Raw genomic sequence first — 25,387 nt, forward strand, 5'->3', positions numbered from 1 at the left:
TCTTTTTCCTTTTTATTTTTGGTCTGATTGAAGGAGCAACAGTCCAGCACTTCTCCCTGACAATCAGGGCTCCCTGCAGAAACCTATTTTCCACCCAGCACCCATCCACCCAAGACCTCCACCTGCAGCTCCAGAGGTTCGCACATATGACTCCGTAACAGGGAAACTGATTCGCAGGGGCCCTCAAGTGTCCCGTCCATCAGCCTACCTCCACACGGCAGGATCTTTGTTACTCTCTGATCCCAGAGAGCAGTCTGGTCTCAGGTACTGCAGGACTTTACCGTGAAATAAACAATACTTTGTGAGGGATTATGGGGGATCATACACCATGTATGATGCATCATGTAATATACCAAATTACACAACCTCAATGCATCAACATTGCACCAGTTTATTAGAGCGTGGAGCGCTTCTATCAAAGTATTAATAATCATATCATTACATTTTAAATATGTTGGTTTTCCATTTCTATAATACTGCCATAAACTAGTGCTGAACTCTGAAGCGTCTTATGAAAGTACCTACAGTTTCAGGAAAGTCGCTCAGTGTTTCCACATTAAGCCACTCTGCTTAACGACAACTCTTTTATATTAGATCTTCAGTGTACTCCTTTGACTCCTGAGTCTCATTTAATCTTTACCTTCTTTGTAAACTAAAGCAGCTGCCGGTGTAGTGATAGTCTACTCCATAGCTTCCTTAGCCATCAACTGAGGAATAATAAAAAGGCTCCAACACCCTGTTATTGTGTGGACTGATGGTCTTTGATGGTCAGGGATATTCATCAGCCACAGAGGCTTCACCTCCCAGACAACTCTCCCACCTTGTATTGTTTACATTTTTGAATTCGGGGCAGTCAGATGTTTTCTCCCTATGCAGTGATCAGAATTGCCAGTCACGTCCTTGTTTGACAGCAATAATGTGGCAGGTGAAAGAACGGCTTCACAGTTCACCTCTGATCTGTCACTCTGTCATTCATCAGTCACCCACATTGCCGGTTTGTCATTGGGATGCCACATGCAGACGCTGACCTGCATGCTTTATAATAACGCCAGAAAATTACAGACTCCAACTTTTAATAGCAGCTCAAAGTGTTTTTAAGTTGAATATATCTGTGATCATACTCTGTAATTAATCATCTAAAGCGGAAAATTGGCTCATTTTATTCATAGATTAGAGGCACTATGGAGTTTTCAGGAAGTTGCATAACCTTGGATTGAATCATCAAAGAAGATCTGCTCAATTAAGCACTGCCAAGAGGAACCGTAGAAGTTTGTCTTCCCATTTGCATCTACTGGGCCCTCGTTACAGAGAAGAAAGCCTATCTGTGTTTTTTGTGACTGGTCGACCCCTTTTACTGCCTACACCTACCTTTCTATGAGCTGATTATGTACAGTGTTTGCAACCTAATTCTGGTGCCTGGCATTTCCTGTAAATATCACTATAACATATACAGCATCAAAAATAACATGAGAAAAATATGACAGAAAAATGATAATGATACTCTTTGTTTTTTTTAATTCATCCTTGTGCCTGGAAGGTGATTTGTTTGATTCGGTTTGTTTTTCTCTTACCTAAATTTTGAAAATCTTTGTGTTAATCTGCATCTTTATAGAAATGAGAAAAAGTGTAATCGTCTCAAAGTTCTAAAAGAAATGTCACAAACTAATCCCGATGTAGATATCCTCTCTGATCCTATTTTTATTTTTATTTTTTTGAAGAGACCTTCTCTGACTTTGTTGGTTGCCTCCAAAGCATGTGGAATAACTTCAGTGTGAAGGATGCTCGATGAATTGTCTGTGAAAATCCAAAAGATGTGACAATGCTTCTTTTCAGTTCTCCCAATCAACAGTGAGAAACGCTAACAGCAGCTTAGAAATGGATGCCAGTAATCACAAACGTCAACAAGCAGCAAGCTCCCAGTGCAATAAAGACTCCAGCACTCACGTCGCATAAGGCCAAAAAAGACCTTTTAGCTTTGGCTTTAGATAGCCTCATTACTCAATGACATAGTCGCTATGGTTAACCAGCTAATTATTATGTAAGGCATCAAACAAATTCATTGAGTGAGCAGGTAACCTGACATCACATTTGCAAGAAATAGAAATATATTTTACCCCTCAGGATAACAGTATGTTGAACTTGAGCAGGGCATTCAGTGAAGGGTCAGTTGGTTTTTCAGGATCAAATCCAGCCTGGAGCTGTCTTTCTGATGTTTAGGCTGATGTTAGCTTGCTTGCTAAAACGGACAAACTACAAGTGATTTCCCTAAAACATTTAGTTGAATAGATAAGGTCAGCTAAATCATCCAATTTCATGTGCTGGTCTAGTAACTTAGCGGGCTGTTTTGCAAATAAGGAATTGGGGAACTAACCATTGCCAAATTTGTGCAGCATGCCTACGTTATACCCAGCTGAACAACGATACCTTACTTCCTGACATTATGGCTGTATGAGTGGAAAAGCTAGCTTGCATGGTTATTATGGTAGTATAATATCAAGCTGCAGATTTTTTTGAAACAAGTAAATTTGTTAAAGTGACAAAGCAATTGTGTAACTAACATTTTGCTACAGTAATAACAAACATGGAGGTAGTTAGCCAGCTCACTGTAACATGACACCTGACCCAAGCATACAATGTATACACTGGTCTCTGGGCAGGCAAGTGCATCTATAAAAACATAAAGTAGTGAAATATAATAGAACATAACAGTGTTGTGTATTTCTCATTAATATTCAGGCCATTGTACACTTTCATGTGACATCTGAGCAGCACAGCATTTAAAGACCACAGATGCCATTAAAAACTGTTTTTCTGATGTAGTACCCACTACCAATTTCAGAATAAAATGTAGCTACCACATTTGGACAAAGTTATTTGTATTTTCAGTGTTTCACGTTTGTTTTATACTTGTGTACCTTAGGGGAACCTCACAGAGTCAGCAAGACGAGGGAGTAGAGTCCGGCCGAGATGATGAGCAGCCTGGGCCATCTCGGCGGAAACGACAGCCAAGCATGTCAGAAACAATGCCGCTATACACTCTCTGCAAGGAGGACCTGGACAGCATGGACAAAGAGGTAAGGACGGACGAAACGTTCAGCATTCGACCTGGTGGCGTTTGAGCTAGACTAGGGAGTCTACAGCAATCTGTCATGTTTAATGAGTCTGTTACACACATTCAAAATAGGCTTGTGCCATTTTGCGCCAACAGTGACAGACACCGTGAAAAGGGAAAGTTCTCTGTACAAGGAATGAGCCAATTAAATGGTTTCATTTCAGCAGTGACTGTGAAATACATTTCTATACCATACTCACAGCAGGCATCTACCTGCAGTGTTATTGCTTTGCATTGGATGCAGGAATGGAAATCAGAAACTGGTTCTCCAAATCTAATCCAGCAAAACATGTATGCCTCTGAGCTCATTAGTTCTTTTGATAATGTCACCATATTTGTCAGACAGTTATGCACTGCAAAGGAGGGACATCAATTTAGAAGTGGAAATGCTGCACATATTTCAGCCCTTTTCTGCTGTGTTCAAATGCATAGACAGGGAAACATTTGCAGTTAAGAAAAAAATAGGACTACAGATAGGACATTAATGAGAGAATTGTAAAAAAACCAAAAGTTAAATGTTATCAAATGGTAAACATAATGGAACCTTTCACAGCAGTCAAAACGTCAGCAGCACATCCTTAAACCTTTCATCTGATGTTCAAATCTTTCCACGGACTATTACTTCTGTCTGCTTACTGCATTTTGTAGTTTTGGCCTCACGAGGCAGGTGAAGTGATTACTAATGTCAGGAAGCTCAGCTCCCTCTTTGGTAATACTCTATAATGGAATTCTGAATTTTTCTAATGCTTCAGCAGGGGGAAAGTGCAGAGCAGATCCTTGAGATCTGCCAAGAGCCTCTCGGTGGGCGATTATTCTAGTGAAAGAGCTATGTGGCTTGTTCACATGGGGTATGACAAGCCACGTTTGAAGTGAGGTCAATGGTCGATTATTGCGATTATTTTCTTTTGCATGTAATGATAATTTCTCACAGGAAAGCTGCATGGGTTACTGCTAGATTCATTTGTCCTTTGAATATGATTAAAGGGAAGTTAAAAGTAAGAATTTTGAAAGAAATATAGCAACTTTTTGTATTTCTTTGTAGTTAATATATACTGCATTCCCCTTTAAGCTGCACCATGAACATTTTTTAATTAAAAATTGCAAAAATGGAATGTATCGCTAACATTGACAGTATGAAAGATGGATGTAGCTCGCAACGCTTGGTTGTGAAGAAGCAAACGTGACGTCATAGTAAAACCTGACTGTGAAACTACACGATCATTGGTGTGTGGTTGACAAGTCGTTAACTAATTATTCTGTGGTTTCATAACACAGGTAATCCGCCTTTTTGAAAAGTAGTTGGAAAAAGATTTATAAAACGGATGTAATTTAATTTTTCTGCCATAAACGTGTCACAGCCTCAGCTATCGCCATCTGGTGGCCTTTGGGTAGAATGCAGGTTTTAGTCATTTTGGCCGCATTGGCTTTTTTCAGCCTGGAAGTTACTTTTGTGTTTTATACTAACTGTCATCTTTAGTAGTGGAAAAAAAATACTCAGGTACTCTTTACACTTTGCAGTTCTGGTCAGATCTGTGGTCCCTTTTTGCACATTTCACAGACTCTTATTTTACAGCCCACTAATGAACTATTTTGGTTGACATTCATTAACCTTGCTTAAAAGTGCAGCATGCTTGTGTAGTTTATTGTTGTATATAAACAAATTGGGGAAAAGGAATGCCCATCCCATTGTTTTCAAGCAAATCAATTTATTTTAAAGGTGACTTTCATGGGCTGTTGTTAGTGAATGAATAAAGTAATGAGCAAAAGATTAATCTGGATTGAAAGCATTAAGACTTCTTATAATGAAACAATGAAGATTTTTGTACATGACATAATAGTTTTGTAGTTTTAACTTGAGATCTGGGTATAGACCCTATAAGGAAATTGCACTTTTAGTTAGATATAATTAAATGATGTGGATGTCATTGTGATTGGTCATGCTTTAAACCACAAACTGTCTCCAGTTATTGGGATGCAAAATGATCTGCCTGGTTATTAACTCGATTAAATTCTGGGGTTAAGTAACTCCGTAGCTGCAGGCAACCACTCAGCCTGGGAACTGCTTTGCTTTGCCTTTTAGGAAACAGACTCCCCACTCCCCCTATTTTTTTTCTTCTGCACTTCATGTGCTTATAGAAGATCCTTAGCTGACTCACACATCTTCTATATATTGCTGACCTATGGAATAGCAGTTGGAATATACCTGTTGGAATAGCAGATAACCCCCGTTGCTACTGTTAGCTAGCATGCTAATTAGTCCATCAGGCTTGCTTTTAGCATTGGCACTTAAGCTAGAGAAACATATGTATTTTTAATGTTCTGTGCCACTGGATGTCGCACAGCATTGCTTTTAAGGTTGTTTGATGGACATGCTAGGGCTTAGAGTAAAACATAAATAGCCTAGGGATTGAGTTCATTTATATTATATTTTCGTTTTGTTTTGGATTTGGAAAGGCTAACAAAACAGACAACCCAGAGTTCTGCCTGAACACCCATCTTATACACACATGCCATGAATCCCAAAGCTCGACAGGCTGTTCATGCCTGGGTTCAGTTGCTGAGTTACAGTAGGACAGTTGCTGTCTGGAAGAAGAATAAATAGATTGAAATTTGATTTTTTTTTTTTAAATGTACATCCTTTCCCATTTTCTTTTTACCAGTAAGCACACAAAGAGTTCATTGTACTAAAACCTTTAATATTACTCAATATAATTATTTCTGGTAGAGGCATCTAATGAGTCCTTTTAGATGCTGTGGCTAAAGCAAAACAGACTGGATTTTAGAACCACTGCAGCCAAATGGAAACTGAACATTGTGGGTTTGTTATTAATCTGCAAATGGAGCAGTCAGTGGTTTGGTCAGAGCTTTGGTATAATTATGTCTGACCTGGTGTAATTAGACTGAAAAAATGGCTTTCATGTCTTGAAATGCTGTTTTGAAACAGGGATGGTATGGTGCTTGAAAACCATGTATGTGTTCTAAGTATGAAATGATTGTCTTTCATTCATTGATGAACATGTAAGTAAATTAGATTAACTGTTTTGTTAGACTGAGGTTTGGAAAATGTAGTTTGTTCAAATGTGGTAATTCTCACTGGTTCTACCTTGGTGAAATTATGAGCTCACATATCTCTGTAGGGATTGCTCTGATTATTCTAATTATTCACCCTCTGTGAACTCCTACAGAAATAAGAGCTTTTTGCACTCTGTAATTGCTTTGTGTGAAGTAGGGGGCTGAACTACTGGAGGATAGAGCTGCCATCTCTCAATCTTCTGAAGTGTCAAAGCCTCATAGCTGCTCTCTTATAGATGGGGGGGATATATTTCGATGCCCAGAGGAAGCTTGAAAATCACACTTTCCCCACATTTCTGCCCTTAAAAAGAGAGTGCAAAGGAACATTTACTTTGTCTTGTTAAACAGGATTTGGCAATGAATGCAAACCAGGTTGGACACACAAGATGAAATTGAGATTGGAGAGGATCATGATTATCCATAGGTCCATCCTTAACATCAGGGATTATAGAAATTTATGGCAGTTGGCTCTAAGATTTAGGTCATACAGGCTTAGAAACCATTCTGCGATTTCCTGACAGCCTCTGGTTGCTTAGGAAAAACGTGTATTCCCCATCAGGTTTGCTGAGATTGCTGTAGTTGCCCATAGCTTGCATGGAAGATGCTGACTCGTCTGCAAACCCTCACCAACTACAGGCCAAGCGATAGTGAAGCTTGAATTAGTGCAACACAAATAGACATCAAGTGCCTTTAAAGTAAAAGTAAATATGTTTCAAAAGGCACAGCTATTACTTTGAAGAGGAACGGCCTCTCTTCCTGGTTTGAGTCAAGATTTTCAGTTTCATGTGCAGACAAGTTTACCTCTGTCAGCAACCTCTAGCAACCGCCTGCCAACCATTCATGCATTGCTTTTTTCCCTAAGCAGCCGGAGGGGTCGCAGATTGATCTCGGCCTGTTTGACTCTGGGTTCAATTTAATTAACTGTTCATAAGTATTAATCCTCCTTTGCATAAAGACAGAAGGGGTGAGGTTTGGTGTCTTACATGTCTTTATCTAGCACATGCTTTTTTCCCATTTATCACGACCATGTGCACTAAAACTTTAGCATGACAGCATGGACCAAGCATTAATTTTCAGTCTCAATTAAAGGCCAGCGTCTTGCAGATGTAGCACTATAGTGGATAAAGATCAAGTTGCCTAATGAGGTATCCAGAATTGATTCCCAGTATTATTCCCAAAACACAATTGTGTAAATGTGGTATTAGTTCTGAAGTTAATCATTAATTTGGGGGCAAATTTATAATGATTTGTTTAATCTTGCTCTGTTTTGGGAAAAAATACAGTGTCTAAACCCTTATGTTTACTTTGAAGTGGTCTATTTAAACATTTTAAGGCATATCATTTAATTTGCTCTAGGCTGTAGTTCTCAAAGTCACACTAAATTATACTGCCCACTGACAAGGAAATGAAATTCACTGGAGGATGTTTATGCTAATATGGCTGCTGTAGTATACTCAGGGTAAAACGGGGTGAAATATAAATAAACACATGATAGTACTGTTCATTTTATATACTCTGCTATTAATAAATGATAATTCTACTACATCCTGCGTAGCGCTTATATCATCTTACTGTATTATTTCCATAAATAATACATTTACACTCATATTACATCACAGTATTACAAAGGGGCAACTGTTTAAAAAATGTTTCCGAGTAGCTGAATAAAGGCACGTTGATAGGCCTTTGGTTTTTTTAGTTTAGATTATTAGCTTTAGCAATTTATCAGACTTGTAGAACTGTAAGGCACGACTGTTTGCTTCTTGCAAGTGAAGCTTAAAGCCTTGTTCACCATGTTTTGCTCTGTAAAGAGGTAGAGAAGTTGACTCAAGTGAAGGGTCCTTTGTAGATGCACTGCATTTCAAATGTCATCCTCTTCGAACTGTTTTGCTAAAGGCCAGTCTGTGACATTCTTAAACACTCTGGATCTTTAGGGGCAGAGGGACAGAACCACACTTAATTGGCTCAAGTAAGGTACACATTTGAGTCAGTTAGACAGCCTCACATTTAAATGCCAGCAATGGTAACATGGTGGTGTGTGTGTCAGTTTACCTGGAGCAACGTGTGCAGAGCTGCCTGGCAAATAACCGTGTACCAACTGGATGACCTTTCTTTGAAATTGCTGTGCCCTTGATGGCTGCATTTATGACTGGAAATGACTGGAATCGGTTTTGTCTTATTGCTCTCGCTAACATAATTATGTGGAATTTGGACCATCAGTCCTATGTTGGATGTTATTACTGAGACTCTATGCAGTCATCTGCTCCAGGATTCTAAATCAAGTAAATAAATGAGCATGTGGGTATTATAAAGTCAGGCGAGCAATAAGACTGGTTGTTGTTGGAGTAGCATGCTCCCCCACGCACATGGCTCATTAAGTCTAAGACCATAGTGCATTCATCAGTCACACTCTTCACCTGCAAGTATTGATCTTGGTCATATTTCCCAAAATATGATATGCATGGCAAACAAAATGTATTTATTTTTGTTAGAATTAATATAGACGATGATAATCATAAGAAGAAAGAAAATAAATGTAGAAGAAGCAGGCGGACCATTAGCATCTGTCTGTCTCATTTAAAAAAAAGAAAAAGAAAAAAGCCCCCTACAGCCAACCGTAATAACACCTGTTTTATCCATTTGGATGGTCTCCCAGGAGAGAGCATTTTAACCCAGTCTCCTGCCAGCAGAGTCATTTGGCACGTGCTGCACCCTGCCACAGCTAATGTGTGGAAAAGAGACATGCAGAATTAGGTATATGAAAGCCTCTGCTGCTCTATGTGAATAGAGTTAGACCTGTAATTTAAGTTTTAATGTGAACAACATAGCAGTCCCACCAGTTTCGACATATAGTGTATTAAGACTTGCAATCTGTGAAATTTAATTTGGCCAATAATGAGCGTTTTTGTTGATTTAAAAGCTTAAATGTATTTATTTTCTTTGCAATAAAGTCACAAGTTTACTTTTAATCCAGTGCAAAGCTCCTCTTGGGGTCAGGGTGCCCTAGCTTGATTACTGCTACTTGTCATCATATCAGTTCTCAGATTACATCAGTCCAAGCGTTTACTAATGATTTATGAATGCTACAGAATCTGGAAATACAAGAGGGATAATTGCATTTGAAGCTCAGACATGGAGACCTGTTCTGAGCCTTTTGACATTAGCAAATATGTAGTAGGGGAACTTGGATTTGAGTGGTTGAAGGTGTGTTCTTACAGCATTAGCGTATAAATACCCGGAGTGCTTAAATTTAGGTTCATTATGTCTGATGCAAAGATGTGTTTTTAGTTCTGGACATGCAATTAATACATTTACTGGAGCGTTTTTGTGATGTCATTTATTTAATTTATTGTAATAAACAACTCAGTTGTTTGTTTGTAATTTGTTTGTGATTTTAGCTCAGTTTGGTGTTTTTAAATGTCAGTCTATTTATACTCACTGAAGGTTTTTAATTCGGGTTGCTGTTTAAGCTCACTTAAAAGACTACAAAAAAAAATCTCATATTTAGCTGCTTCATGTTAACTCCTGATAATTGTCTGGCAGTGTTAACAGAAAAACTCAAACGTCCTTCAATTAGCCTCAACTTTATAGAATACTGTCAAACTTTTAAGGACTGGGCTATTGTCTGACAGAACTAGTTCTTAAGATGTGCTTTGCAACCACATAAAACGTTAGCTCTCTTTAAAGTTATTATGATTGATCACACTCAAAGCTGATTGACAAGCCTCGCATTCTAGAGAAAGATGTGGAAAGTGGAAGATGTGAAATTACTTGAAAACTGCAAAAACAAAGCACATTTTCATGCTAACTGGGCATACACTGATAGCATAGCATTATCCAAACAGAGTTCAATTCTGAAAACGTTTGTGAACAAGAACAGAATCCATTGATTTAGAAATCTCATAAACCCATATTGTCTTCACAGTAGAGCTTAGAAAACATAGGTTGTAAGTAAGTAAGACAACGTAGATTTATAAGAAAAGAGTTATAGGTCAAGTTTGAGCGAAGTGAATCTATTCAGATGAAATCATCTACCTATTAAGCTTGGTGTGTGATACGGTCTGTGGTGCCGAGTTTGAGTTTCACAATTTTTAAAGAATTTAATTAGAAGACATTAGACTGATCAAATCAGACCAATGCTGCAAACAGGAATCATGCCAACACAACCAGCAAATTATTGCTCCCAGTCACACGAATCCATCATTTAGCCCTTAACCTGAAGCGGGATGAATATTCCATCTGGTCCAGTTTCCATTTGCACCAGTCTTTGGCAGCCTGGCAGAAATCTCTCATTTGGCTGTTGCATAATGTCCACTATTGGTCCACATTGGAAAAAAAAAGAAAAAAAAAAGAAGAAGCTTCTATTCCTTTCTGAGCAACTTGGTGAAGGTTTATTTTTTCTAAGGTTAAAAAAACCCCACATCATTGATATAAACACTGAAATCTAAAAAGTAATAACACAAAAAACTGTCACCTGAAGCTACGTGGGGTCTGTTATTTCACAGTAATGTTTTCAGTTCAGCCTTATGCAACTCTCCTTGAATAACCTCAGCTTTTTTAGCATATCTTTTCTGGATAATGGTAAAAAGAAACTGGCATGTTCCTGTTTACAGAGCCTCTAAAAAGTTCATTCTCAGAAGATTGCTGCATCTTTTCCATCTGAGCACTTCAGCTTTCCTTTATTTATGAGGAGCAAGCAGAGGATGGGAATGCCCTTGACTCAAAACAATGAGAGCTGGGTTTGTGACCCTGAGCTAATGAACAGCTGCAGGTATGAGTAGATTGGTGTTGGAGTTCTTTGTGCTCCCGATTCACCGGTCCCAATGCATAACATTACTGTTTTGTTTTAAATAGCTTGTAATCACAATATCTTCACATCGACTTCTCGTATTCATTTCCATTAATTTCTTTTCTCGATGGTCTCCAGTGAGCACTTTCTCACCCAGCACAAAGCCCTCATCTTCCTCTCCCCACTTTGAATGAGCCATCAACACTCTTACTCCATTCAGCAATCAGCCGTCGGCTCTATTACCACCTCTGACTGCCTTTCCCAGATGAAGTCGGTAATTTTGGCAGGGTGTAGCTTATGTAATCCCTCTTCATTGGGACTTTGCTATGAAAAGTTCTCCATGAGCTGCCCTCACGCTGAAAACATGAGCTCCGTGTACACTAACCCAACAGAAACAGAAATTGGTGAGAACAATGATTGCTGATTGGCTGCACAGAAATATGCTGAGCTCCCACTCTGGATTCCTACCTCACATATTGTAGCGCTTGCAGGCATAATGTTTTCTCCTGTGAGTTACCTTAATATAAAGAGAAAATGATGTTTTTTTTTAGGTAGGCGAACCAGTCCTACACCAAAACTTTAAGATTTAAGAAAGTTCTTTTCATAGCTAAGCTCTGGGGTACGTACTACTGGATTTTCTCCAGAAAAGTTGTTGGGGTGGTGTGATTCAGTTCAGTTTAATGTACCAGTTGACATAGCGCCATATGTGTGTGCAGGTGTATAAAAAAGATTGCAATTAATTAAATTAATTGAATTATTTGGAGCAGCTACAACGATCAATCAAGAGAAAACAGACACGGTTAGTTTGACACTTAATGTAACTGTGTGTTTGTAAAGCTCAGAGCCCAACCAATTTATTGGCTATCTGCTGATCTATACATTTATTGATGTTGGCTTTTATAGCAGTCAATAAATAGAAAAGGAAAAAAAAGACTTTTACCAAATATCAGGATCAGTCTTAAATATCCGTCAGTCAGACCTTACTAGCGATACTAGTTTATTTCCTCTCGTGAACGTTTTTTGTCCATCGGTGCATCCTCTTTGTGGAGGTCACAATGAAGAGTGGAGAAGAAGAAAGGTGTGCCATTTTTACACAGGTAAAAATTGATTGAATAAGACGGTCAAATTTTAGGCATAAAGAATAAATCAGGAAAGATTAAAGCAAATTTTTTTAAATTTAATTTTGTTTTAGCTGTTGCACTTATATCTGTCCACTAAGGCTCACATTGTCTGTAATAATACCAGTATAAATGTTTACATTGTATAGCAAAGTCGTTGCTATAGCAACACTATGCCTTTTTGTTCCCTGGTGTGAAAAACAGCCACATATCAGCCTTATGCTTTGTTCTAAAAATTTCCAGGGAAAACACTAGCTAGGCAATTTTTCTCTTACTTATTTTTGGATTAAGGATATATTGCTGTTATTATACTAATATTACTACTATATACTATTATTGCACTATAATGCTGCTGCTGGCAGCTTAAAGCAATCGATTCTCACTTTAAATTAGAAAGTTTGTCATCTGTGACTGCAGCTCTTTGGAATTAATTAATATTGAGTCTATATCACCCACCGCTACTGTCCACTTCTGTTTGGTAATTAAGGCAAGCTAAGTCTTTCATAGTTGTATGTGACTGAGGCTGGTGAGGGAATGCTGCTGTGTTTTTGTTTGTTTTTGCTGCACATTTTGAAAGATCAGTGCCATCTCCTGCAGCAGCAACATTATCTGTTGTCAGTTACACTGGTATGACTACAGAGTGGATTGTATACAATACAAAGAGCACCAGTGAGAGTCACAGTAAAGGTATTTTATATGACTGACTCAATGAATAATTTAGTTACCTTATTAAGTACCCATCCAATCATACACACAGGTAAAACTGTATTAAGCCGTAACGTTTGCCTTGTTCTTTATTCAATTGTATTTTATCTCTAGGTTTTTTTCCAAGCTGTCTTTAAGTTCACGGGAACAGTAGATCTAATTAGATGCATTTTAAGGGTTAGCAAATTTAAGGGTTGTAAGGATCGCTTTTGTTGAGAACAGTGGGGTCCAAATCCAGGCCTCAGGGGCCAGTGCCCTGCAGCTTTTAGATGTGTCCTTGAGCCATCACAGCTGATTTAAATGGCTAAATTACCTCCTCAGCATGTCTTGTTCTCCAGGGGCCTGGTAATGAACTAATCATTTGATTCAGGTGTGTAGACCCAGGGTGAGATCTAAAACCTGCAGGACACCAGCCCGTGAGGCGTGGCCAAATCTGGTCTAGAAAAACACAGGGGTCAACTTAAGACTGCGATCCCCTGAAAAAACACTGGAGAAACCCTGGAGTTCCTAGATCAGCTGGCAAGTCTTTAATGAAAAGGTTAACTGGTTAGTTTGTTCAAGTAGAGCCGTCTGCTCTTGTCTCTTGCTTTTCCTTATCCTGTTGCAGGTGATATTTTGGATAAAAAGTTCAGTAACATTCACAAAGGCCATTTCATTGGCCTCAGTTATTCCTTCACCATTAAAGAGGAACTAAACCACCACTGAAAAAGTTGTCTAGAGTCATGATAAAACCCTTTAATAAAAGGTATTTGTATAGAGAGCAGTTGCAAGTCTGCAGCTATTCACCAAGGGTTGTTCTGTTGACAGAAGAGAAAAGGTGTAATTGGCTAGAACGTGTACAGGACCTACATCATACTTGTCTTGTAGTCTGATCTTCACAGAAGGCAGTGATCATTTATTTAGCATCATGATGATTAAGCTGTTAGTCCTATAAAACCATTTTTGTCTTATTTGGCATCGTGAAATTAATACATGATGGTAATAATAAACTCACGGTAGACCATGCATTTAAAAAAAACAAAAAAAACCAAAACATTAAGTAGCTCCATAGGTGGAGGAGGTTGATGTATTTCTTGAAAGACTACTCCATTAGGAGCTAATGTGGCGAAAATGAACATCCATCTTTGTCAGGTTGTTAAAATCTTTGTGTTTTATTCATGTAAGTCTTGATGGATAGAAAAACCTTTATTATATGCCTTCACATATAATAATGGAGATAAAATGAAAAATATCAGTGGACTGTAAAAGACCACCCTTGTAAGGTGTAAGAGATACTTTATGCAAAGTAAGATGTCAGAGCAGAAATTTGATCAAAGCTGTGAGCAATGGCTGCTAATTTTCTTTAAGCTGACCTCAGCCCAAGCTGATACTCATTCCCCCGGGCAACATCTGTTCAGTGCTCCCCCAAGTAAAGGCTTCTTCTAATTGCTGCCCTTTGTTTGATCATAATTGACTGTCTGCTTATTTCTCAGTATATGAATCTTAAAGTTAAGAGTAAAAAAGCGAGATTTTAGATCCGTGCTTGAGAGACACACAACTCAGACAGTAGCTGAGTTGTTGGTTCTCAAAGGCAACATGTTGGATGGATTAAAACAAATGATTGAAGAAATGTTCTTTAAAAAAAAAAAAACAATTATTTGTCTTGTATGAATAAATGTATTATGGCAGGAAACCTGTCTTTCAGAACAATGCAGCTTAATTCGTAACGATTTCTATATCCTAATGCTTACAAGCTGTAATCTTGAGTACCAGCTGTACCATTGTTCTGTTTGTGGTCCTTTTAAATATGCTTTTGTGTCCTTTGTGTTTTTAGTTTTTTTTTTGTTTTGTTTTTTCCCCCACATGCTGCGTCCTGCAGTTTCTTTGTTTTCTTTTTTAAATAAGCCATCAACCTGCCAGAGACTACAAAACAAAAGCTGACATTTTTAGATGGCCCTGAGCTTACATATTAAAAAATGTGAGCTGCTCCTTCATAAATAACATCAACAAACAACAGTCAGCGAAGTCACTGTCAGATATTTTGTGACTCTTTGTTTGTAGATGGGCATCTCTGCATGTGCCTTTTATTAGTTTTTCTTACTCTAGATATTCCAGGCAATCCAGTTATTGCATGATTATTTTCACACAGCTGTACCCTAGTTTTAACCATTTGTCACTGCAACAAGTGCCTTTTTTTGGTGGGGTATTTTAGTGTTGCTGGGAAACCATGCATGCCTGTCAGCAATGGACAGAGCACAAATGTGGTGTTGCAACTTGCTAGCTTGCATTTGAACTACAACTCTGCAAAGGTAAACTAAATCTAAAGCTCCAAGCTGCTGCTTCAGACTGTGAGCGTGATACTCATTGTTACTCTGTGCTTTTAAACCGGTATTGATGTCAAGTAACTAATCAGATCACATTTGTAACTCTGAGTATTTTATCATGATTCTGTTGAAAAAGAAAACAAATGCTGAATAGCCACCTCAGCTTTACAGGGCTCAAAGAATTGGATTCAGATGACTCAAATGTCTCGTGAAGTGTTTCTCAACAGGTCGCAGCTGCTTTGGCAGCCTGTGAACGACCAAAAGAATATTTGGCACAGGTGATCTTCTATTCTGTAAAACACGATACATTTACTGTGGTTTGTCTGCATCCTACGACTGAGTGATAATCAAAACACGTTCTTGTGTCGTTAGTCTGTTTTCCTTCACCTCTTCACCACCTCCCTCCAACACATTTATCATCACAGTCAACTTTGGGAGGGTCAAAAACAAGGCGAACACAATAGTTTAGCAGCGGAGATATTTAGCTGTAAATAGATTCTGTTCCCTGAAATCGCACTTGCACTAAACTTATTCACTCACTACTTCCAGCTTGCAGTGATGAGACCAAAAGCATGCCTCTAAACAAGCTTTGAGGGGGCGTCGTGCTGTGCTTTGAAAAGTTTGACGGTGGGCTCTTTGGTTGGCCTTTGATTATATCCAAGAGAGAAAAAAAGGAGAAAAATCTGTGGGAAGTTTGCCTTGCTCTTTGTGAGGATTGTTAATGCTTCCGTTTCTGCCAAGTTTGTAAGAACCCTACCTGACAGAGTGAACTGTACATTGGTTTTTGAAAGGAAATGATCAGAAGCCGACGGGGCTTTCTGTACAGTGGCTCCATGGTGAGTAGCAGACAGGAACTGTTCTGATGCACGCACAGTACATGTAAGTGTTTTGCTCTTAAATTGATACATACTGTGCTTTTTCCCCTGCCTGTGGAATAAAGACCTGTTTTCTAAGAACCTATACTACTGCTATTCTGCTCTACTGGCATAGTTTTTATAATGGTAGAATTTAATTTTGTTTCAGTGGTCAACTGTTGTTTTGCACATTTATATTACATTGAATCTGCCTTGTTCTAGTTTTGTGTCAGTAACTCTACTTATGGTAGACTGTATAAAAGATATATGTATCTTCTGGATCTGAAAAGTACCTGAAACCCACTTTCTTTTTATTGGCCATTAGGGGGGTGCGAGGTTTGTGGTTGCAAAGTAATTCTCACTGTGTAGAGATCTCGGATAAAACAGACCTCGGCTCCCTTTCTTAACTAACTTGTAGAGATGCTAGTTTAACATGTCAATTTTTTTCCCCCACTATGCATGTGTTTGTCAGAAAGCCTCCACTGAGTGTGGTTAGTGCATGGCAGAGTAGAGGAAAGACAGGTGAGGCATTTTAAACATGTTAAAATAGGTGGCTGAACAAATTAACAGCACAACGGCCTTGCAGAAAAGTACAAAAGAAGCAGGAAATGTTACTACTTAGCAATCCTTTAGCTAGTCAGGCCAAAATAGTCAACTTATGATCAGTAATTGCATTAATTACTGAGGCCAAGGCCAAGTCACTCATTGTTGTTTGTGACACTGCTGTAATATGAAACCTGTCTTCCTACTTGTTTCAGCAAACATTGTATCTGTTGCTAGTAATTTTACAGGGGAATAATGGGATGGTACTAATGAGGTCACTCAACCCTATTCTTGATGCCAGTATGAGCAGATTTGAAGGCGTTTCATGTGCTGTGATTTGGCAACATTTGTAAGCCAGAGCCTGAGATGTATCACTGAGAGCACAACGCTCCTTCAAAACTTCTTAATAAGCATGCCATTACTCCCGGTTCCATGGTGTTGTGATGTAGGTAGGTCTTACCCATCAAACTGTTGAACATTTTAGGGTAACTATTGTGCAAATTTGGTACTTGCCAGTTAGCCGAGCAAGCTAGGAGCTGAGATATGCAAGCTAGGCTAACTGGCTCTTTTTTAGAACATGGTCTTTGGAAAAAGAGAGCTTGCTAGTTGTAGATTCCAAATGTTGGCACCAAATCTAAGTAGAGTCATTTCGTGTCATTTGAACACCTGTTCAGTTATCAGGAAGAAAGGAGAAATCATGTTTAGAGTTACAAATTAAGAAAATATTGCTCCATTTTTGGCTTTCTGACACGGGATACTCTGGATATGTTCATGGAAGTTTTCCTTCCCACTGTTACTAAGTGCTTGTCCAAAGGCGGTCATGTGATTGTTAAGTTTTCTCTTTATTATTGTATTTTTTTTTTTAAGTTTTGATATATAAATAGAATCTAATTGAATGTCCTTTTTGCTAAAGTATTTGGCTGCACAGAGCCTAAGATGGCTGGGCGGTTTGCAGCCTACACAAACATACTCCGATTCAGTCCTCCAAAAATTTACGGCATGCAGTTCAATTTGGATGACTTAGTGCGTAGATCTAATGCCGATTGGTTGTGAAGTGGAAGGGAACAGAATTCACTACAAACAGCAGAGGTGCAAGAAGCTGCTGTGGGTGCTTTTCATTGCTTTTAAAGTCAGTTTCACTTCAGCTTTTTACCCCTCAGCTGTGAAAGGCCGATAGGGTATTGTTGTCACCCTGCCGGGTGAGCAGGCGGGCAGCGTGGACTCCCGAGTTTGTGAATGCAATAACTTGAGAACAAGGCGACGAGGAGATTAAAATTGTTACCACAGGTATATCTACTAGGAGCCTGAGAAGTAGTATCAGTGACTGCCAATATTTTTATATATTATAACTTTGTTCTTTTCCACAGCCGGGAAGGACCTCCAGCACATCAACTGTAGTCTTTAGGCTGGTTGTTTGTGACACTGCCTTCTGGTGAAGTGCTTGTTTCCATCAAGGTTAAATATAGTAGCTGCAGTGTCAGAACCTCATATGTGTTGATTCAAATGTCTGTTTATCACTGTAAACCTGAGAATGTTAACTTTATTTAGATGAAATAGCTTTCCTAAGCCAGTTTTTACAAATGTTTTTTTACACTTTTCTGCTTTCTAATAAACAGCCCATCTGTCCTTCCTCATATTTTGATTGTAGGAACAGAAAAATAGAACCCATTTAAATCCTTAGCAGCTGCCACAGAGACGAGGCTAAACGATTGTTAGTGTTCGCTTTCATGGTAGATAGTCGTGGGCAGACTGGACTGAGATGATCATATTTTAGAAGGAATTAATGATGAATATTCATTTGTTTTCCTGACAGACATAAAAAGAAAAACTGTTTTATTTGTCTTACACTGCAATTTATTGGTGCCCTAAAGGGTTAATCTGATTCAAATTTGATTCAGCAAATGGAACACGAAGAACAACCTGACCTCCTTTTTTTTCCCATTTTTTCTTTCTCCATTTTTACATCAGACTTATTGCTACTGGCACTTTTACCCTCTACCTTAACCAAGGCACACTGTGTTGTTCATGTAACCACCAACAAAACCTGGTTTGATGTCAGACGTGATCCTGACTTATGCCCCTCTTCATTAGTCTCACTTTCCCGGAGCTTGATGCTTGTTAAGGTCAAAGACTGGACATTTGCTGAGGCTATATTCATTCCTATTGATCTGAAAGCAGCCAGTTGGGTAGTTTGTTGGTCCGTAGCCATTGCCATTATAAATTGAGCAGCTATTCTAATACAATAAAGGATTGATGAGCTTTTGTTATTGTTTTTTTTTTTTTGTTCTTTTTTTAAAGTAGTGTGATATTTTTTAATTCCCTTTTTGATAAAATTCATCAAAATGGAAATATTAAAATAAAAGTTGACATTTTTACAGGAAGTTTGTATGGCATTGACTGTTTGACAGTGCAATCGAGCCAGGAAATAAACCAATGTTAAACTGTAATCCTTATGAGAGTTATATAGGATAAACAAAGGAAGACATAAAATAAGCAGCACATAATTAGATTATTAATATTATTTTATTTTGTTTATCTTTGAACTAATACAACAGTACCTGCATCAAACATCTGATTCCAGCTTCTTTAATCCCCCCCCCAACTTTAATCACTGTCATTACAGTACAGCATATTACCCAATTATATGAAAAAGGAAAAGTGCTTTCCAGATATAATTACATGTATAATTAGAATCTGTAGTGGATCAACTGAACGGACTAATGTACGAGGTTCTCCTTGATGATAATTTGAACAGGAATTAGTCCTTTAATAGAGCGTTTCATCATCTGAAATTTAATGGCGAACAATGAAATGTGCTAATCTTTACCTTGCTGCAGTACTCTCCAGAGATTTGAGCACCCACTACACTTATTTTCTGTTTCATGTTTTCCTTTTTGGAGGCTCACAGCTCTTAAGAAATTCTTATATATTGTATTTATCTTATATAATGTTGGTGCAGTCCCTCAGTTCTTTCACTTCCTGAAAAAAAAAAAAAAAGCAAGCGTAGCTCCTCATCCCCTTTAAGCCAGCTTTTATCTGATTGGCTGCTCCTCAATTTAAAAAAAAAAAAAAAAAAAAAGGTTTAGGCAGGTGATGAGTGAGGCTTCCTGAGCCAGAGCTGTGTACCTGAGATGACCATATTCGTGATAGACTTCCTGTTTGATATTTCAGAGCCAAGAGTAGAGAAGAAAGTGTCCTGGAAGCTTTTGGCTCACAGCTGTTACAAAGACTGACCTCATTATTATCTTGCTCTAGGTCATGCTTTAATTAGCTTGACCAAGAACTTAAAAGAACTAGTAGTGCATAAGTCTGTGTTTGTATAGATATGTAAGTGTGTGTATCTGAAATTTAAATATATAAAAGAAAGCAACAATTCTTATCATGAAATAAATATTTAAATCCAAATTTATCTGCTGCAGTCATGGGCCTTTCTCTTAGGTATTTTGTTTAGTGTCCTTTATGTCAGTGTTCTCCAATAATGCACAACGTCTGTAGATGTGTAACTGTTCCTCCGCACCGGATCTTTGGTTGGAATTTGTTAAATGCATTTTCACTGAAAGGCTGGGGGCATAAACAGACAATCTCTCACAGCCTTTTTTTTGTCCATATTCACTAAAGATTCCCAGGATTCAGTGGAGCTTTATGTATTATTTGCCAGATGTTTCTTATAGAAATAAAGACATGTTGATTTAATTTGTATTCCGTGGAGGAAGGGAATTAATGAATCCAATTTGCACTTGAGAGGAGGCCAGAATGCAAAATGAAAAGGGTATATGTGGCATTTACAGTGTGAATTCATGCTGCTGTTAAAGAAGATAAAAATGTGCTCACAAAGCTCCTTTTAACAAAAAATATAATAGGTGGACGACATCTTAGGCGAGGAGAGCGACAACGAGAGTGAGGGCCGAGGGAAGGAGAAGCCAGGTAACGAGGAGATGGAGGACGAAGAGGAGCAGCAGCAACAGCGCCAGCAGGCGGGAGCTGGACACACGACGGGAAGGAGACTCGGTCCTCAGGCGCTGAGCATCGATGAGAGGCTTCAGACTCCATCCAATGTGGCCAGTCAGTGTCAAAGTGTGGCAAGGTGAGGCACAGAACTTTTTATCTCTTGCCGTTTAACTCCCCCCGCTGCAGCTTTTTGGGCCTCAAACACAGGCATCGTAGGATAGAGGGAAGTCATAAAGTTATTCTAAAGTTACAACCATCTACATGCCAGATATTTACTATTACTGCCTCCCGATGCTTGCACTCACTGTCAGTGATGCTCATCTTGCATAAACATGTCTAGGGAGAAATATGCTAAGCTTAAATTATAGTTTAACAAGTCCATAGGGGAATCTTGCAAAATGTACTGTATATTTTCAGGGTCTTATTTCTCCGATGACTATTATCATAACACACCACTTCATCAGCACTACTTTGCTGAAGCCAGACGGTCTGGTCCGTTGCCATGGAGACTAATTCCAAACAGACAGCAGGCGCTCGAAGAGTTCTGAACATATGAGAGTCTCTTATTGCTGAAAAACATGCCGAGTCGTCAGACTGCCAGCGTTTAATCTCACAGGACAAAGTATTTTGCTGTCTTTGGTACATTCAGAGTTTGGATTATTATGTGAAATTAAGCATGTCTCATTAAAATGCGCTGCAGTCTACAGAAGCATTCTGCCCAAAATTATTTTTTTGATGTATGAAAAGCCTCTCCAAGAGATGGAAATGGCAAGCATGAATTAGACCCAGACAATCTGGTTCCAGACAAGAAAAAAAAATTGTAAAGGTTAAATAATACAGATATCAATCAATAATACAGATATTCCTGGATGTTACAACATGCACATATATTTTAGGATGGCAGAAAGTAATATAAAACTGCCACTGTTTAGTTTAGGGATGTTTTGGGGCTGTAAATAACCTCTGTCTAAGCATGCACCACATTTGCTAGTCCTCTAAAACAATACTACTACAGATATGAAAGTGGCATTTCATTCATCATGGAATTGTTTTATTTTTGGGATTAAATCCAACACTAAGCTATATTTCTTTCTCTTCATGTGTGCTAGCATGGAGTGTGTGCATGTTAGCTTGTGTAGCAAAATCCTGTATTGAGTAGATAAGGTTAGCCAATTCATTTAATCGCCTCATTGTGCTAAGTTGTAGTTAGCTGATCGCTAGCAAAAGCATATCTGTGTACAAATTCTAACTGGCTTAAAGCCTTTGACACTTATTGTGTATCATTTCAAATAGATATGTGAAATAGATCTGTAGCCCGCCAGCTAACACGCAGACAGTTAGCTGAAACATGTTTTGGGTATTTTTAATGATACTGAATTTTTTTTTGTTTTACATACTCAATTTTACATTTCCTTTAATGATGCATCTAATTAATATATTTTAAAATAAAATCAATAATGCAGTAGATCACTAAAGTCAATCAGTATTCACAGTATGCCATTGCTGTGTTGTCCTAAACAAGCTAAAATTTGCAAATACATTGTGTGGAGAGTGGCTGCAATGCACACCTGCGTGTGTAAATGCATAATTTCTACATAGGAATATTGTGATAACGCACCGAGGGCTGAAACTGTGGGATTTGTTTTTTGTTTTTTTGTTTTTTTAAATCTATATATGGGTGTTGATCTAACTGCGAGGCTTGAGGTGCGTCCTCCTTTCATTTCAAATATTCGTATCCTTTTGCGTTCTGAATTTCAGGACTCCTGTCATTTGTTCTTTTGACTGAAATACAGCGTAGTGTTGTACTGCACCTGTTAGTGCATTTTACCTCTGCCACTCCATATGGTGCTTTTGTTGAGCACCTCTAGTACCTAATGCACCTAGCAATTGTGTATAAGTATTAAATATGTACTTCAGGCCTAAATATTTGTTGTGTTGTATATTATAAAGATCTGCTAAGCTAAACTCCAGCTTTGACGAGGTAGACGGAGAAACAAACTCCACAGCTTCCACCCTGAGCTCTTTAGATAATAGCCCTAATATTTGACCGTTGCACCTTTTTCTCAAGACTTGGGTTTCCTTGTGTAATTCAGCGTTCAGCCTCACTGCTCTGACTGTCAGAGCTTAAAATTGACTATTTTTCTATATTGCATTCACCCAGAAGCCTCTCCTTTTTTCTCCCTATGAATGGTTTTGGCTGTGGCTCAGTATCCATGGTTGCCCAGACATGTCAGTCCATCTGTCACCTGGTCCGACAACTTTGGTTGCCGCTAATGAGTGAAGCCTGAAACGCACTGTCCACAGTGTTGTTTACTGGTTGTTGAAAACCTTTGCAAGTCCACCTCCAGTCTGTGCGGTGGTGCAGAGGAGCAGCACATGATTAAACAGCCTGACACACAAGGGGAAGGGGTGTAAATTTGATTCTGAAAGCAGTGTGGACTGAAATTGGCTGGTAGGTGTTTGGTCCCTTCCATGAAAAGACACCAGCGACAGTCTAATAATATCACCCTGTGTTCACCGCTGTGATGCTCTGACAACTGTTTCTGTTTGTAAAGAATATTCAGCTCACAGGTTTTTGCTGTATGAGGTTAAAATTGCACTCAGGAGCGTTGAATTCCTTTCTGTGCGTTTAGCTTGACTGACCACTGTTTCTCTCCAGTTTCCTCTGATATTTTACAAGTTAGCCTAGTTAGTTTTCATGTGTAAATAATAGTAAAGTACCACAAAGGAACCAGCATTGTTCTCATATACCAGGGGTCAGCAACCTTTAACACCCAAAGAGCCACTTGGACCCGGTTTCCATGCAAAAGAAAACACTGGGAGCCGCAAATACTTTTTGAAATCTAAAATGAAGATAACACTGTATATATTGTTTTATATATTGTTACTTTTATGCTTTGTGTGAACAACTAAAGTAAGTAAGTAAAGTTTATTTATTAAGCGTTTTTCACAGACAGGCAGTCACAAAGCGCTGTACACAAATATTAAAATAAACAATACAATCAATAGACATTATAAACAATGTAAAAGATCAAATGTAAATAATGTAAAGAATATAAAATACGTAGATCAACAAAAGGCTTGTTTGAACAGAAAAGTTTTTAACTGCTTTTTAAAAGAATCCACAGAGCAACTAAGGTGTGTTGCTTATGAAATCCATGACGTGCTACAGAGAAAATTACATTTTATTTATGTAATTGACACATTTTGAACTCTTAAAGAAATATAACAAAAGGAAAGACACCCAGCTGAACTAAAATGATCCATGTAGCAAACAAAAACTGTTGTGAGCCGCCCCCCTTATATCGCCTTTGGGCTTTTGGAGCCTTGACCTGACTTTTAAAAAATAATTGGGGAAAAAAAGCACTATGCTGCTGAAAAAGGAAAAATAGATATTTGCAAAATTCTGCCTAACTATGTATTTACCAGGTTAATGTGTGTGGCGGGGCGTGGTCTGCAGCGCCGCTGCAGGGGAGTCGGACGCACCTGAGCGGCACCCGCAATCACGCCTCGCCACCTTAAAGTCTGTGCTCTCTCTGCTGTTGTGTTGGTGTATGTCGGGCTGTGAGCTGAAAAGCTACAGCCGGCTGTATGCGTACAGCAACCGTGTGTGAAAAGTGGTGAGTAAAGAGATGCTGAAAAGCAGGTTCATGCAAACAACGTCGGGTCTGCCGTGATATGTTTACAATGGGACTTATGGTCCCGAACCTCTGCGCACAGCATCTGCAAATCGGGGCTTTCATCTTTACTCAGGACTGTAAGCTGTCATCTGTGAGGCGTGAGCGGTGTTTGTTTTTAACATAGTTCGCAGTGGAGCTGCTGACATAATGTGGATCCGAAGATCCATAACTGGCCTACCTGGGGTTGAAAGTCTCGATAAATGCACAGCGTTTCGGCGGGTATACTGGCTTCCGCGAGTGTGACGCTTATTTTGAGCGATGAAAAAATAATAAGATATAATTTAATTTTTATATTTCAAAATCACAATAATCTTCCAATTTAGAAATACAAGTTAAAAAAAGAACTAAACACAAATAAAATATACTTCAGCTAAATACTTCTAATTTATTTTCCCAAACCACCAGGAGCCGCAGTATAAGGACAAAAGAGCCGCATGCGGCTCCAGAGCCGCAGGTTGCCGACCCCTGTCATATACAAATCATTCACCAATTAAAACAGCACAGAACAACTTTGAAGCTGAACTGCTTGAAGGTGTCATGTGTTGATTTTAAATCTGAGCTACTGATATTTCTCCTTCTGTAGTTTTTTATTTTCATTTTACTGTTTATAAACATTTATGATGAATTAATGCAAGAAATTAATTTGTGGCAGCTTCTGAGGGTGAAAACTGAAGCCAGCGTCTAAGTCCTGAGACATGCAGTTCTTTGACTGAACACTTGAGGCTTTCTCCAATAGTCGCGATATCTTTTGGTAAAATAACAAACTTAAAAGAAATAAAATTAATTTAGACTAAACAGAAAATGTAACTTTCACTAACAAAAACACAACAAGCCTTCATTAAGCTTTATCATCTAACCAGTCTGTTATCAGACCACGTTTACAGGTTATCTTTATATTTTAATAGAAACAGCTGGAAACGCATTCGACTTTCACTCTACCTGTGCTCACCGTGTCGGTAGCGGCTCAGCGTCTTTGCTCTTCGCGGTTTGCAAACAGACTCTGTGTTTTTGTGTATAACTGGAGTCATGTGGGCTGAATGTTGTCAGACTTTTTATTCAAACGCTGCTCCTGAATATGTTTGTATTGCAGGTCTGTATTTTGCCTCAGTTGTGGTTGAAACGCTCACGTTTCCATAGTGACAGTTGCACGCTGCAGAGCCGTGCATTGAACGAAGCATCGGAGCACAGAATTAGTGTGGAGAATTTTTTATGATTGAATTATTTGAATTATTCGATGAATCGTTGAAGCCCTACTGTTAACTA

General features: G+C 38.6%; 1 protein-coding gene across 2 annotated transcripts in view; it reads left to right on the forward strand.

Annotated features, from left to right (window-relative positions):
- ctdp1 (CTD (carboxy-terminal domain, RNA polymerase II, polypeptide A) phosphatase, subunit 1) overlaps positions 1-25,387 on the forward strand; it is a 108,835-nt gene that overhangs the window by 16,267 nt on the left and 67,181 nt on the right. For both annotated transcript variants that reach the window (XM_006806050.3, XM_006806051.3), the window contains exons 10-12: positions 34-264; positions 2,921-3,074; positions 20,357-20,580. In XM_006806050.3, the coding sequence (XP_006806113.2) occupies positions 34-264; positions 2,921-3,074; positions 20,357-20,580 (609 nt within the window). The remainder of the gene's footprint in view (positions 1-33; positions 265-2,920; positions 3,075-20,356; positions 20,581-25,387) is intronic.

Source organism: Neolamprologus brichardi, chromosome 22, assembly GCF_056152115.1.
Source record: "Neolamprologus brichardi isolate AB-2024 chromosome 22, ASM5615211v1, whole genome shotgun sequence".
NCBI lineage: Eukaryota > Metazoa > Chordata > Actinopteri > Cichliformes > Cichlidae > Neolamprologus > Neolamprologus brichardi.